Here is a 14,614-nt window from a genome sequence, read left to right as displayed (position 1 = left end):
GGATCTTAGAAACCCTGGACTATATCCACAGGTCGATTCATATTTTTCCATTTCTTTATCTCGCTCGTTGTCCTTCTTATCTATCTTCTTCGCCGAGTGCACAGCGTTCCATCTTACTCACTGACGCCATGACCATCGCGAGCCTCCGACGCTCGCCTCAGTATCTGCCTAGGTCACTTGCCAAGCGTGCTTACTCTCTGCCATCTCGCAGGACACTTGTTACGTTGTCGCCTGAACATGCAAAAGTCACAGTGGGCATACGACGAGAAGATCCATCAAGGATATGGGAGCGTCGCTGCCCCGTCACGCCTGACGAAGTTGCCCAACTCGTTCAGCACCTCGACGTCAACGTTCTCATCCAGGACTGTGACCGTCGAGTGTTCCCCGTCGATCAATTTATCAAGGTAGGATATCGCCATTCGTACCTCCTTCCTCAAGTCTTTATGATATCTTCCACCTGACTCTCAAGGAACCACTACAATGACTATTGGTCACTGGCAGTTCTGCTGTGCATTCATTTGTTCCCTTGCCCGATATTGGCCGAGCTAGGCGGTGACTGATCATGTTCTGTTTCAGGCTGGCGCCAAATTACACCCGACACTGGAACCTGCACATATTGTAGTAGGAATCAAGGAGACACCACTCAATGAATTGGTTACGTCTCCTGTTTCAGCGCCGGGTTTGCGCTCAGGTCCTTCCATACCCCGCACCCATCTAATGTTTTCTCACACCACGAAGGGTCAGCCCTACAATATGGAGTTGCTTTCTCGCTTCCTTGCTCCACAAGAGAACCCATCGTTGCCCCGGTTGATTGATTATGAACTCCTCGTAGGTGAGGACGGCAAACGAACAGTTGGTTTTGGGTGGTTCGCAGGAGGTAAGCGGTGGCTCAAAACTATTGGCAATGGCTTACCATTAAATAGTTGCTGGTGCCCTCGAGTCTTTGTCTGCACTTGCTCACGCGCATCTTGAACTTGGAGTTGCTTCTCCTTTCCTTGTGGGTGCTGCTATACACTCCACTGCTTCGTGTAATCCTAACCCTAGCATCGTTAACCCTAACCTCAATCGCCGCCGGTAGCACACGCCTCGTCCACACACACACCCATCGATTCCATCGCTCCGTTCTGCACTCCGAAGCATTGGTCAGGACATTGTAGACAATGGGACACCTAAGGCGTTAGGACCGTTCGTCATCGGGCTCACAGGGTACGTGCTCGTTCGTGATCCAGAGAATGTATTGACGACCCGCGTTGATAGAAGCGGGAAAGTGACACAAGGATGTCTATCCATTCTAGACGAGCTCCCGATTGTGAATGTGGCCGTGAAGGACCTGCCTGGACTCGTCAGTAATCCAGGTATTGATTATCTTTCTCTGTCTGAATGTAAGCTTAAGTCGCACCCAACTAGATACTGACCTTCATAAGGTATTCTTTCTTGCCACGTATGGTAGTAAGATCATTAAACATTTTGGTAGATATACCTCGTACACGCGCTCCCCAAAGATTACCTCACTCGTTCCGACGGTGGTCAATATTCCCGTGATGATTATTACAAGAACCCGGTCATGTACCACTCGGACTTCGATACCAAGGCAAGCTTCTTCACCAGGTAATGGTTTGGTACCTTTTTCTCATATTTTCTCCTCGGTAGGTTGCACCATACCTCACGCTCTTCCTGAATGGCGTTGGCTGGCTCCCGTCTTTCCCGCGACTTATGACGAACGAACAACTAGCCACTGCTCTCACCCGTGCAGCCGAAGTAGGGCGAGCGCGCTTTGGAATAATCGGCGACATCAGTTGTGACGTTAAGGTACGACGATCGTTTACTGTCGGAGGATGTGTTAATCACTCATACCGTCTTACAGGGAGGTCTCGAGTTCCTACCTCACGCATCGACCCTCTCGGACCCCTTTTTCAAGCACCGTCCATCCTCTCTACCTTCTCATCTTCCGAGCGTGACGATCATGTCTGTTGATATCCTTCCCTCAAGTCTTCCTCTCGATGCTTCTCAGCATTTTTGTGGGGTTTTAATGCCATATTTACGCGCCCTGATTGACGAATGCCGTGGTCGACCTGGCTCTCGCGAACATCTCGAGGCCCTGAACGTTGCAACAGTTGCTCGGAATGGCGAGCTGCAAGGCAAGCATCGTGGGCTGGCGGCTCCTGTTGAGAAGTGGCAAGCGAGCCAAGCCGCAGAGATAGCGAGCAAGGCAGGAGTAGCTGGGACATCGCTGAGGAAGAAACGCGTGCTCATGCTCGGCTCTGGAATGGTTGCAGGACCTGCTGTGCAAGAGATCTGCAAGAGGTCTGACGTGGAGATTATTGTTGGTTAGTTGTTGTTTTTCACACATCATGGACGTTGGATTAATGTATACCTTAATTTCCGGACATTCATATCGCATGATTTAACGAATGTCGCTGATAGCCGGCAACGTGCGCTCAGAAACGGAGGCTTTGACACACAAATACTCGAACGCGAAAGCGACGTATCTGGACGTGCACGATGTTGCAGAGATGGCAAGGTTGATTCAAAATGCCGATGTTGTTATTAGGTGCGTGACGTCCTCCCACCTTCAGTTTACATAATGATCAACTTGAGATTAGCTTGCTCCCAGTTCCTTTTCACCCTGCCGTCGCGGAGCTGTGTATTCAACACCGTAAGCACCTTGTGACAGCGTCATACATCTCGCCTGCCATGCGCGCCTTACATGAACGGTCAGTTGACGCGAACGTTACGTTCGTTATTGCCTGTGCTGATGAGTCGTTTACTTCGTATCATTTCTCATATTCCCCTGGTCGCCTATGGAACATTCCGATATTGGTACCATGGAACTATCACTGGATCTGGCATGCATTATGGAACATAGGGCTCAATCAGCAGATGTGCTTTTGCTAAATGAGATTGGTCTTGACCCAGGGATCGATCACTGCTCTGCATTATCGCTGCTTGCGCAACTTAAGCGAGATAACAAACGTGTGATCTCATTCACGTCATTCTGTGGCGGCTTGCCCGCCCCTGATTGCGCAGATGTGCCCCTTGGATACAAGTTCAGCTGGAGTCCGAGGGGTGTGCTCAGCGCTGCACTCAATGGAGCGAGATTCAAGCTCAATGGGAAGGTGCGTCGATAATGGCACGAAACACGCACAGGAAGGCTTAATTATTCTGGCGTATAGGAGATGGAAATAGGTGGAGAGAATCTTCTCCAGGAATACTTCCCCGATATCCCGATTTCGCATGTCCTGAAGCTCGAGGGCCTTGCGAATCGAGATAGCCTTCCGTACGCGGAAACGTATGGGCTTGGTAAGCTTGAGAATTTGCAGACTGTTCTTCGTGGGACTCTCAGGTAGGTGGCTGTTGAGCACCAGATCATCGCCTTCTAAGGTTTGACTGTCACATGTCAGATACCCTGGGTTTTCTGATTTGATGCACGCCTTCAAGGTCATAGGGCTACTTGACACGGAAACCTCCATTCAGCTGCGTGATTGGCGTGACCCTCGCACGGATGTCCCTGGAGAAGAAGATTGGAGAGCAGATCGGAAATGATCGCCGCTCGTTTTTGTCAGCCCTTTCCACCGTCATGACTGTCGAACGTGCGGAAAGTGCTCTCAGTGCTCTGGACTGGCTGGGCCTTGCGCCGGAGGGCGTTCCATGCAACCCCTCAGCAATATCACTCAAACCACAAGCACCGATCGAACTTTTCACCTCGGTCCTTGCTCACAAGCTCAGATACAATCCCGGGGAACGCGACATGGTCGTGCTGTCGCACGAAGTTGTCGCTCAGCCGTCACTCTCATCTATAGATTCGGCCACGGAAATTCACACGTCGAGTTTGGTGGCGTATGGAAATTCTGAGGCATCTGCGATGGCACGGTGTGTTGGGCTGCCTGTCGCTTTCGCTGCGCTCGAGGTTCTGTATGGTGGCGTTCAGATGCGCGGTGTGCAGGGGCCTACGGATAGGGGCCTGTATGGTGCTGTACTTGATGGATTGCAGGGAGCTGGACTTGAAATGAAGGAGTCTGTCAGCAAAGGCCCAGGAATGGAGAGCGTGTTAGCAGAAGGACTGAGGGCACGCAGGGTAGCTCTCTGAACACTCCGAGACTCTCGAGGGATACTAATACCACTATACCAATCCGTATAATTGATACATAGTACCACCATCAACTTGAATGTAACTGCAGTTTAGGCTTGCCCACTCGCGCCATCCTGCCTGCTGATGACAACGAAGAATCACCAAAATACTCATTGTCAATTGTTTTGGAATTTGGAGACGCTCGCAAGAGGCACAGGGACGATTGTTCATTGAAGTTTGCTTCTCCCGAAGTGGGAAATGCTATCTACTACATCGAGACGGGGTAAAGAAGAGAATAGAAGCGGGGGATATACATAGAACACGGACTAACACAAACGTAAGTAACTAAGAGAAAACTACCACGACAATCTTACACATCGTTCTTGACCTACAATCTGCAGAAGGATAAAGAGATTACTAGTGGCGAAACAACGCCAGGAGCTGTTGTTATAAGTAACCGCTGTCGTCCTCCTTCTTGTCATGAGCAACGTCATCACCCTCATCCAGTATCCGTTCCTTGTCAGCAGCGTTCATCGTATCTTGCATGACTTGTTCGGCGACAACAATTCGGCTACGTTCTCCACCAGTCAAGGGACTGCTCTTGAACTTCCCTGCCTTGACGCTGACCGTAGGGACACGTTTGTAAGGTGGGGAAGCGCACATCACTCGGTAGAGGAACGGGAGGCGGGCTCATCCCCGACTCCTTAGCGGCAGTGAGACGACGTTTTCTCTCAAATAGGATAGCTTCCAAAGACGGTGCTGGTGACGAAGATCGTGTACCAGGGGCGCTGACAGAACCGGGAACAGAAGTGGCAATCCCAGCAATAGAAGCAGATCTCTTCTTCATGGTGAAATTAGGTGCCGAAAGAGAACCCTCAGGTGAAGTGGATGCAGCGTTAGTTGTGTTTGCGGGCTGGAGCATGTCTTGCGGCTCATCCATCGCTGCCAAGGCTTCTAGGGTCTGAATGACCGGAATGACTGTCTCAGGTGTGACCTGCTCCTTGATACTATCGTTGGTGGGAGATAATGCTGAAGTCTTCGAGACAACTTCGTCCGTCTCATGAGGTGTCGGGGGGCTCACTACGAGAACGGAGGAAGCCGAACGACTTCAGCGACAGTGGACGCAGGACTGGACCGGTGGGAGCAGGCTTGACCGCCTCAATAGGCCGTGCGGCTGTAGAGTGTAGGTCAGGTAAGGATTCCCCATGGACCTCTAAAAGAGGTGGATGTTCTGTTGGGACGTAAGACGAGATAGTGCCACGAGCACCATCCTGATCGAATTCGTCATAGATTTCTTCACCAATAAGTTCTACACGGAAGTTATAAGGGCGCGCCGGTCATCAGAAGCAGTCGCAAGCGCGTACCTTCGAGGACATCTTCCAGGGTAATAATGCCGAGTGGCATTATTGCGGGATCAATGACCTGTAAAAAGTCCTCGGCACCTTCTTTCGTCAGAACAGCGTCATCAGGGATGCTTTGCTCCAGCGCAGACGCCGAGCGAGGTATACGGAGTTTCTTCTCTTTGGCGGTATCATCTTGAACGGCCTGCTCTTTAATAATACCCATTTCTATGTCACGCCTTACCCTACCGCGTTGCGAGGGGCGTCCTCGCCCACGGCCGGTCCGGACAGCTCGCTGGGGTATATGTATAGCTGAATCTTTGTCGTCTCCGCGTAGTGTGGATTGACCATCAGCGTCCAGTTCATCAGCACAGGATATCTCTTGCGATGCCTTTTCTCCGTCTTGGTTCTTAGTGTTATCCTTCTCTTTACTATCGTCGTCCCTCATCACTCGAGTCACCCATGCCAACGCGTTCCCGCAGGCGTTGCGTGAGGGGAACGCTTGGCGACTTTCTTGACTGAAGCAGCTTTCTCGACGCTAAAGCGAGAGACAATAGCCATGTGTGAATGACCCTCTTGAAATCTGTCCAGAATGCCGAGAAGAGACTCGTTATTTGGTACGAAAGGGACCTTGTTCAGTGGAATCCTGCGCAAAGGAACTGCATCTTTCGGATCAAGAAGAAGACACTAGAACATCAGATCAGAAAAGATAAGACGGACACGAGGAGCAACTCACATGTTTAACGAGCAGAATACCGATTATCTTCTTAACCTTCAACATGCGATCTGATGCATCAGCAGGGATCTCGACCTCTTCATATACAGGGACACGACTGTGTCCAGTAAGGCAAATCTTCTTCATAAGTGCATAATCGAGTTTCGAGTTAATCGATAACATGAAAACGTTCTCAATGGGAGTCATCGCCTAGTCAGTGCAGACACATAAGTCGATATCTCTGAAAAACGTATGCTAGTCCGGCAACCAACCTGCTTCACCACTTTCTCTTGTAGGTCAAGAGTAGCTCCGATAATTGTGACCGTATCAGTCTTGAGATCGCCACCAAGGGGAGACATTGACGAATGCAATGCGATGAGCTCTTTCAGTTCTGAGCAGAAAAGAAAAACTGTCAGTAGAATTATAGATGTGAAACATGGGCTTCTACCTCCTCTACGGTACATAATTCCATGATGGGGACCGAGTACTAACTCCAAAAGTTTGGCAACAGGCCATGCAATGACGCCCCTACTATAAATTGGTTCACATTCTTACAAGACATGCAATGACGTACAAGAAGATAGATTAAGCCTCGAGTGAAGCCTGCCATTTGAGCGCCAAAGTAAAGACCATGTCGGGTGCACAACGATTGCGGAATAATTTCCGAGAAGCTAGAAGCAATTTTGGGTGAGCAATATTTAAATAGAAACATCAGAATGTAAAGATGTTAGGTGACGTCGATAACCGAGTTATCGCCTGACGGATTCTTTTTGCGGATCAGAAGAGGATACGTCAAGGATGACGGATCATAACCACTAAACGACTCGCCGAAATATTTGAGGAACTGGGGCCGCGAGAATATACTCACATGACAATTAGGACGGTACTGACGACTACACTCTGCACTCCGCCACCGAGAATGGGGTCGGAGATGACAGGCAGAGTCTCGTTGACGATCATATTAGCAAGAAGTAGTGTCACCAGCAGTAAATGACCGTTTTTCCTGATAGGCATGATCTTCTCAGCGTAACGTTTTTGTTGACTGTGAAAGACAAGATGAGGGAAGACAGCAGACGAATAGAGATAAACCTAACGAACGGAGTGCCGCTCATGCTCAACACATTAAGCTGGGTCTCGTCCAAGCTCATGTAACCTAAAGTCAGACCGGCAAATAGACCTGATAAGAGGACGAGGACAGGAATGAGACAGCAAAGACGATGAACTCGGGTCCGTGAGTGCTTGTAGCCGCACGCTTCGCGTAAGCGTGCAGCGCTGAAGGACTGCCATCGTCGGGCGTGGAACCGAGGAGTTTGCGAGTGATGCTGGGCACATATTGGATAGAAGTGAGAATGAAGTGACTAGACTAAGACGGGGGGAGCGGGAAGAAATATTAAGCGGGGTCGGTACCATTCAGTGAAGCTGAGGTCACAAAGGAATGCAAGCGACAACTAACCCAAACTCAAGCCTTATAACTCGCCACCCATATTTATTAGTCATCAACATTCTGAATGAATTTCCAGTAGTCTAAGTCTAGACCCGATGCCATATTTGCGGACCTTATGTAACTGCGCAAGGTATATATATAAATTCTGTCTCCAGATTCGTCGACCGCTTGAATAAACATTACGTGTATGGTACTTACGATGCGCCCACGGCATACCTGCTTGATATCGAAAGCTTCTCGCATGGACCACTGCGGGTATATACTATATGTAATTTACGAGAATTCATATATGTTACTAACCCAGTAAAGTTTTACTTGGAGTGATATCATCTTTATTTTCACCAAGTTTCGTCGAAGAGTAAGCAATGTGAAATTCTTGACTCGACGTGAACTTGAAGATCTAATTAGGCGATTTCAATAAATATAGGTGTCACACCGTGACCATGCACTCCTCTGGTAGTGCCAGCACTTCGAAACTGAAATGAACTTCTCAGTTATCCGATGCCGTGCACCCTTGCCCAATGATATCGATGAAGTCTGCGCGAATATTATGCGCGGGGTCACTAATCGCTGCCACCGTGAGATCCAGTACTCGTCCGGTATGCTGCCGCTGCAGGCTTGTACTGCCGATCCGCAGCTTCTCAACGCTATGTATGCGGTATCCAAGTGACTCCATGAGAGTATAAAAGCCTACTAGGCATTAGACCACACAATCTTAGATCTACTGCTAGTGCTGACTCGTACCTGTAAGTCATGTTAGTCTTCGTTCTGGAGGGCTGTCAACTGCACATTCTCACCGCCGTCTTTGTGATACTAGATCATTAAAAGATTATTGGGAAGTAAGTAATGATAAAATCAAAGCAGCTCGACCGTGCGGTCGCACCGTCGGACTGCTTCACAGCGATTCGATGTACCTAAAGTCACTGATAGCGGTTTTCTACAGTCCCCTCCGTTCGACTTTTGCATTTAGGTTGACACGTCACATCCCCAACCTGTTTTCTCACCGCATGCAATTATCTCGCCGCCTGAGCCCACCTTCACAGATACGGTTGGCACCCCGATTTATTCAGCAAGCGAGATTATGCAACGTCCACTATTCGATGATCGATAAACGTAATATTTGGTTCTGTAACCTAGTTTTCAATGTCTTATGCGCTTGTCAAAGGCCTTGTGCTATTATCACATTCTTCCCATGCTCTGACTCCAGAACTGGCATCCCGTTTGCAGGTCTTGGTGCTCCCTCAGCCTTTAAAATGGAGACTGAGTTCCGAATTTCATTCCTACACCCTTCTCCGCTTCCAAAATCTGATATTAGCGTGCACAAATGACCATTTCAGCGACCCAGTGGGGTTCCCCCACCGCTACCAGACGGGCTTTGCTCATTCATGGCATTACTATGACATCGAATTCCTGGGAGGGTCTCGCTCAGCTATTGGTGGCAGAAGGTTGAGCTCGGCATACTGTAGTGATGTTCTTCCTTGTTGACAGATTGATCAGGATTCTTTGTTGTAGCACCGAATCTCCTTGCCCATGCATGGAGGCAGGGCAATACCGACTACCGTATATCCGCCTTTGCAGAGGACCTCCGACCATATTTCGTCATGGACACATCCTACGACGTAATTATTGGTCATTCTTTTGGCGGTGCAGTGACAGTATCTCTCTTGCCATTTTTACCCAAGAAGAAAGAAACCACCGTTATACTCCTCGATCCTGGCCTTGAGTTTACAGAGGAACAGAACAAGATGAACTTAAATCTGTTTCTAAAGGAAACGGCGAATATCAAGCCCGTCAACGTGCACATGGCTAAAAATCCTGCTTGGTCACACCGTGACTGCATGTTAAGAACGCTGGGATTCTCCATGTGCGATCGCACGGCTGTCGAAGTTTTTCGGGTAATTTTACAACTGTCAGAATGTGAAGCATTGCTGACTGGGTCTCGAACAGCAAAACAGTCCATGGTTTTAGTGGCCTGCTCAAAAAAATCCCCCTTCACCTGAAGATCACCGTACTTGTGTCAGACCCAAAGTTCGGCGTTGGTATTTGTAATTTGGAACACATCCCTCGTGACGTGGAGAGATTGAATGTTAGAGCTCTTACCGGTATCGGTCACTGGATTCAATATGAGTGTCCAGATGCTATCATGGATGCAATTCCGCTACCAAGGGCAAAACTATGAGCTCTGCGAGGAAGAAATGGTTTCTTGCGGTATACACTGGCATAGTTGTTGGCTAGCTTTTGTAAATCCGTATTCCCGCTACGTCAGTAGTAATCCGTATTCACATAACGTGGGAGCGACGCCCTGCCAGTGTGTGATATACTACATGTTTAAGAATCCCTCAAGCTCGGTCGTAACTACGGGTGCATCGCACTTTGATGATCTTTGAAGAGTGATGGGGGGGATGCTTAAGTGCATCAAGATTGAACACGTCGCAGCAGCCAGCGTCCCTCGCGAAAGCAATATACAGGACACAGTTGAAGCTTGGGGCTTTACTCTGGGTGTGGTATCACTATTGCGTATACCCAGCAGCGCGATTATAATCTTGATTTACGATAGTTTCAGTAGAAATTTATTCTATAGTAACGCTTTGTGTATATATTGGACTGGCCGGCACTGCTCGAGAGAAGGCAAAGGACCAAGCTGCTATCGATTATCAGGACTGGTCTGCACCGCGTCCATATACATCGATCGTGACTCCCCAGTCACTTCTACCCCTCACTCTGCCGCTGACACTCCACTGGCCTACACTGTTCTGCACCAAATCTGGCCTCGCTGGAACGCCCCGCTACAACTGGAATTTTATAATAATAATTTAATATAGAAATGTTTCTATGGCATTAATATTTCGATGAGCTTTATGGTCAAGAGTCAAGACCAATATTCATCCGACATTTGAAAAGCTAGGCACACATCGTCAACAAATACCAGATAACAAACAAGGATTGCGAATGAGAGCTCAGCAAAAACGCCTGAGTGTTTATCAAGCATCCACACCAGAAGCGGCGGTGAATAGGCAGCTTCCCGTTGGAGCGGGCTCGGCCCGCTCTCCCACTGGATGCTACGCTCGGGAAGGAATCGATTGCTCTCCCGCGCAGCGCGGCTCCGGCTCTCTACCAGCAAACTCTACTCTAAACACCGCAGCTGCTCTGCCTACACCCCTAGGGACCCCTACTCCACCGTGATGTATGATTTTCGATGAAGCAAACATACAAGCGTGACGAGTTGTCGGCATGACCTTGGTCTTGCGGACGGATTCGAGAAGGACGGTTATGGTAGCATGGTAGGAACGCTGACCTTCAGGTCGTCTTCGAAATCACGGATTAGGGCTAAGCTGTTTGTCAATATCACGATGGGCCACAAGAAGAGTTCATTTGCAAGCTTCTAGATTGTGATATCTTGGTTTGAGCTTGAACATCAATAGGCATGTCAGTCTGCCGCGTTTCATACCAGGGCAACTGAGTTGCACTTTAATGATCGTTCTTAGGCCATCAAATTAGAGATTTTCTGTGCGATAAAAAGTTGAAGCTGTGTTTTTGTCAGCACTCGCGCCTGCGCCAGGAAAAAATGGAGATACTATTTGAATGAGAATCCCTATGGTTCACTGCGGAAATGAACACAAATCCGCCTGTAACTAGTTAGCTTTGTCACGGTAGATGATGGCTTCTTAGTCTACATCATGAGAAGCGGGGTTGAAAAAGACGGCTGCTATTGCTTCGGAAGAACCCAAATGTAGTCTGGGGTGGTCTCGGAATGTCTTCGAGATTAAGAATGTTATGAGATTCCGTCGAGATTGGCAAGAGGAGGCTGTTCCGATTGAGCTAGCAAAGAAGAGGTCAACTATTATTATCGACATGCTGATTAGTGGAAGGGCAAGAAAGGTATTGGTTATCAGGTGAGTTTTAACCAAAAATATTATACTTCCAGAGTATTATGAAGTGAAGCGTCGGAGTGTACAGCGACGATAGCGTATGGACCATCATGGGTTCCTCATTTTACCTAAAAGGATAGGACGGTCTTGAAGCGGCGCCATGCGCGAGATAGATTAGAGTCTAGGCAAACAACACGATATAATCGTGACGACCTGATTCCTGAACAGTAGGACATGAGGGCATGGACCAAGAGAACGGCATGAATTGCTGAACGCCAGTATGTATTTACACTCACGAAGGACGTCGTTCCCCGTACAATGCCATATGATGGTATGTTCTACGTTTGTACAGACCCTAGTCTTGGGATCACAAATACTAGAATGGCGAGACCAATATCGCAAGGTAGGGTCACAGATCGTGTTCTGAGGGTCGCACTATCATGCCACATCATGATGGATGACGTTGAGCTCTGTCATGAATTTCATTGAATACTTTGACATTCAGAATAGATTCATCAGGAAGATTACCCTGAGACAGTCATTCTGTGTGTATACAACGTCAGACTCAGTTTTCAGTGAAACCTCTCTACGGCCCTTGAAATTTCAGGACCAGGACCGACCTACAGATGCTGAAGTTCAACGAGAAAACGAGAAAAAATAATACATGCCATAAGTTCCACGGCAAACCCACCGCTCAATTTTGTATCTCGAAAGACCCCAAACTTCGAAGATATTTGGCAGGCAATGGACTGTGATAATTGAAGCTTGAGAAGTTTGAGCATGACTGTTCTAGTAATAGCTGCAGCCGCCAAGCGCAGCCACTTCCGAAACTTACCCGACAACGATCTCCGAACCAAGTGACACAACGCTCAGCAGCTGACTGTCGCGACATCGACGGACTTCATAGATGCGAACACTTCCGCGGTCTCTTTGGTATCTTATACATGCAATACTCGCTATTAATGCACAAGAGTCACTTACTCTCAATACCTTATATTCCTTTTCCGGAGCATCTCTGTCTAGTGATCCCACATTTTCTCTTCCACAAGCTCAGCAGCTGACGGTATCCGTCGCCATTTGCTCCACCGGATCGACATCTCCAGTTTTTGGTGAATAACAACACAGCGTCTACCAGTACCACCGATGTTTTTGAAATTCCATTGCAGAGCGGATTCGGGAACTGGACTGGCACTGCACAACAAGGTGGATCATTAGTAGTACAAAATGTCGGTCAGACCTCATTCCAAGTTGCCGCATCGACAGGAGGTATGTACACCGAATGAACACTGAATTTAATAGTTGTTCATGCTGCCAGTAGCTCTTGTGCATGAACTAATTCCTGCACTCCCGTTCCTCGGAGATACTACCAATACTCAGGCTCTGATATTTTCGCCTCCAATATCACCCATCGAATCCTCACCGTCCATGTATCCCAACTACACTCTTCCTCCTGCCAATCTTTCAATTCCTTCACCGCCGTCATCGCCCCCCGCATTCTCTCTCGTCATTGCGCCCACTTCCTCTGGTCTTGCTTCTGGCATGCAGACAGCATGTAGCATCAACTCTACTTCCTCCTCAGGCTTGGTAGTAAGCAACGATCTCTGGCTGCGCAATAATTACGGGTGGAGGATCTCAATGGCTTATTGATGACTTGACACCGAGCACGAACTACACTGCATATGTTATCCAGGACCAGGTAAAATTGAGCGGACCAATATATTTCACTACCAAATCTCGTGCGTTTTCTCCTCAGTGTAGCATACGTTCGCTTATGTCTCCGTATCAGCATCATTCCCCTGCCCCCTCGTGCACTCCCTTCCATTTTGTCCATCTACATCATACGCTGTTCCTCTTCCCTTCCCTCAATCCCCTGCATCATCCTACGACTCTTCAAATCTCCCACAGAGCGTATCAGATCCCCTTCTTCAGTATATGACTAACTTTACGACCATGCTTCTCACATTTGCATGCGGGCGCGACCTATACTCTCCCTTGCAGACCTGTGAAAGCTGCCAGGAAGCATACCGCACTTGGTTATGCTCCGTGTCCTTCCCGCGATGCGCCGAGCCCCCATCAAGTTCTTCGCCATCATCCCCGACGCCGGCATTGACTCTGCCTCAGAACGGCGGCTCGAACGCACGGAACCATTTCCTGCCCAATGTTACATTTTCATACCAGACGGTCTTGCCCTGTCTGGAAGTTTGCAGTGCTGCTGATCGCTCATGTCCAACTTTCTTGGGGATGAAGTGTCCGACTCCACGGTTTAATGCGGCGTCGAGCTACGGTGTCGGATTTATCGATGACGTGGAACAGGGTGTGCTTTGGCGTGGGGGAGTACGGGTGCGGCGCAAGATCGGTGGGGAAACGTGTGGTGTAACCCTAGTTGAACTGTGGTATCACAAACAGAGACAAAGGCGCCGAGTAAATCTGTGAACTACAGTATGCGAAAATATATAGAGCTAAAAGCAAATCATTAATGCTGTGTAAAATGTTGCTGAGAGAATGTATGAGGATGTGCCAGTGGGTATTGATATATAGATGGACTGCGAAGTCCGTGACTCGCCGGATGTGGGGGTTGAGCGAAAAAATATGGTGAATGCAGTGTGAGACGATGGATGTTTGAAATGTGGTAGTAGCGCATGCCCAGGCTGGGAGGAACTGGAAGTTGCAGGAAGTTCTGGTGGCAAATTCTATGAGCTGAAGCTGCTGACGCTGTGGCGGCACTCGTTCGTTCGCCCTCAAGAAGTCCCGTGAACTTTGGCTGTCTGGCAGTCAGGATTTCCTGCAAGATGTTCTTTGATTCGTGTCCCATCTCTCGGTAGCGAAGGAGCGTCGGTGATATTGATGAGGTCGTCCTTGCGCTTGTATGATGCGAGCCGTCGAGTACCTTCGTTTTCATGTCTTCGTCAATGCGCGAGAGCCGAACATCGTTTTCGCCTTCTGCGAGACATGCAGACCCTTGCTCCGCTCTTTAAGAGTCTGCCCCACGACCTGTACAATGAAATCGGCATTGCAGGTGCCATTCAGTGCTACATCCATGAGTGCAACCTGCCAGTGGATCCCAGGGCCCGACCCTTAGTGCATTGTTCTCCTGGTAAATGGTTTTCGACATCTTAGTTCGAGTGTCTTAGTACCTTGTCGCTATGAGTGAGTTCCATTGGTTCGGGCTATATCAGA

General features: G+C 48.7%; 4 protein-coding genes across 4 annotated transcripts; 3 read left to right on the top strand and 1 right to left on the bottom strand.

The window, feature by feature from the left end:
- Nucleotides 1–66: 66 nt before the first annotated feature.
- DFJ58DRAFT_785217 (Saccharopine dehydrogenase-domain-containing protein) lies at nucleotides 67–4,217 on the top strand. Its single transcript, XM_041390018.1, has 15 exons — nucleotides 67–404; nucleotides 577–877; nucleotides 924–997; nucleotides 1,079–1,206; nucleotides 1,258–1,355; nucleotides 1,408–1,424; nucleotides 1,475–1,591; nucleotides 1,651–1,809; nucleotides 1,865–2,327; nucleotides 2,425–2,551; nucleotides 2,604–2,714; nucleotides 2,867–3,116; nucleotides 3,174–3,343; nucleotides 3,402–3,487; nucleotides 3,528–4,217. The coding sequence occupies exons 1-15, from the start codon at nucleotides 129–131 to the stop codon at nucleotides 4,085–4,087; spliced, it is 2,937 nt and encodes a 978-aa protein (XP_041244518.1). The 5' UTR covers nucleotides 67–128; the 3' UTR covers nucleotides 4,088–4,217.
- Nucleotides 4,218–4,516: 299 nt separating this feature from the next.
- On the bottom strand, nucleotides 4,517–7,456 carry DFJ58DRAFT_906006 (uncharacterized protein; the record flags this gene model as incomplete). The annotated part of the gene is made up of 12 exons (XM_041394987.1): nucleotides 4,517–4,684; nucleotides 4,731–5,145; nucleotides 5,177–5,378; nucleotides 5,434–5,835; nucleotides 5,910–6,096; nucleotides 6,146–6,334; nucleotides 6,397–6,515; nucleotides 6,573–6,651; nucleotides 6,699–6,795; nucleotides 6,993–7,166; nucleotides 7,223–7,301; nucleotides 7,348–7,456. The coding sequence occupies 12 exons, from the start codon at nucleotides 7,454–7,456 to the stop codon at nucleotides 4,517–4,519; spliced, it is 2,220 nt and encodes a 739-aa protein (XP_041244517.1).
- Nucleotides 7,457–8,626: 1,170 nt separating this feature from the next.
- Nucleotides 8,627–9,747, top strand: DFJ58DRAFT_913752 (Alpha/Beta hydrolase protein; the record flags this gene model as incomplete). Its single annotated transcript, XM_041395342.1, has 4 exons — nucleotides 8,627–8,681; nucleotides 8,734–9,013; nucleotides 9,081–9,485; nucleotides 9,524–9,747. Exons 2-4 carry the CDS (start codon nucleotides 8,893–8,895, stop codon nucleotides 9,745–9,747), a joined length of 750 nt encoding a protein of 249 aa, XP_041244516.1. The 5' UTR covers nucleotides 8,627–8,681; nucleotides 8,734–8,892.
- Nucleotides 9,748–12,246: 2,499 nt separating this feature from the next.
- On the top strand, nucleotides 12,247–14,161 carry DFJ58DRAFT_785206 (stretch-activated cation channel Mid1). The gene is made up of 6 exons (XM_041390017.1): nucleotides 12,247–12,500; nucleotides 12,541–12,703; nucleotides 12,756–13,059; nucleotides 13,100–13,173; nucleotides 13,224–13,751; nucleotides 13,790–14,161. Exons 1-6 carry the CDS (start codon nucleotides 12,345–12,347, stop codon nucleotides 13,822–13,824), a joined length of 1,260 nt encoding a protein of 419 aa, XP_041244515.1. The 5' UTR covers nucleotides 12,247–12,344; the 3' UTR covers nucleotides 13,825–14,161.
- The last annotated feature ends 453 nt before the right edge of the window (nucleotides 14,162–14,614 follow it).

This window comes from Suillus subalutaceus, assembly GCF_016647625.1.
Source record: "Suillus subalutaceus strain FC151 chromosome Unknown DFJ58scaffold_45, whole genome shotgun sequence".
Classification (NCBI taxonomy): domain Eukaryota; kingdom Fungi; phylum Basidiomycota; class Agaricomycetes; order Boletales; family Suillaceae; genus Suillus; species Suillus subalutaceus.
This window is presented reverse-complemented; position numbering and strand designations above follow the sequence as displayed.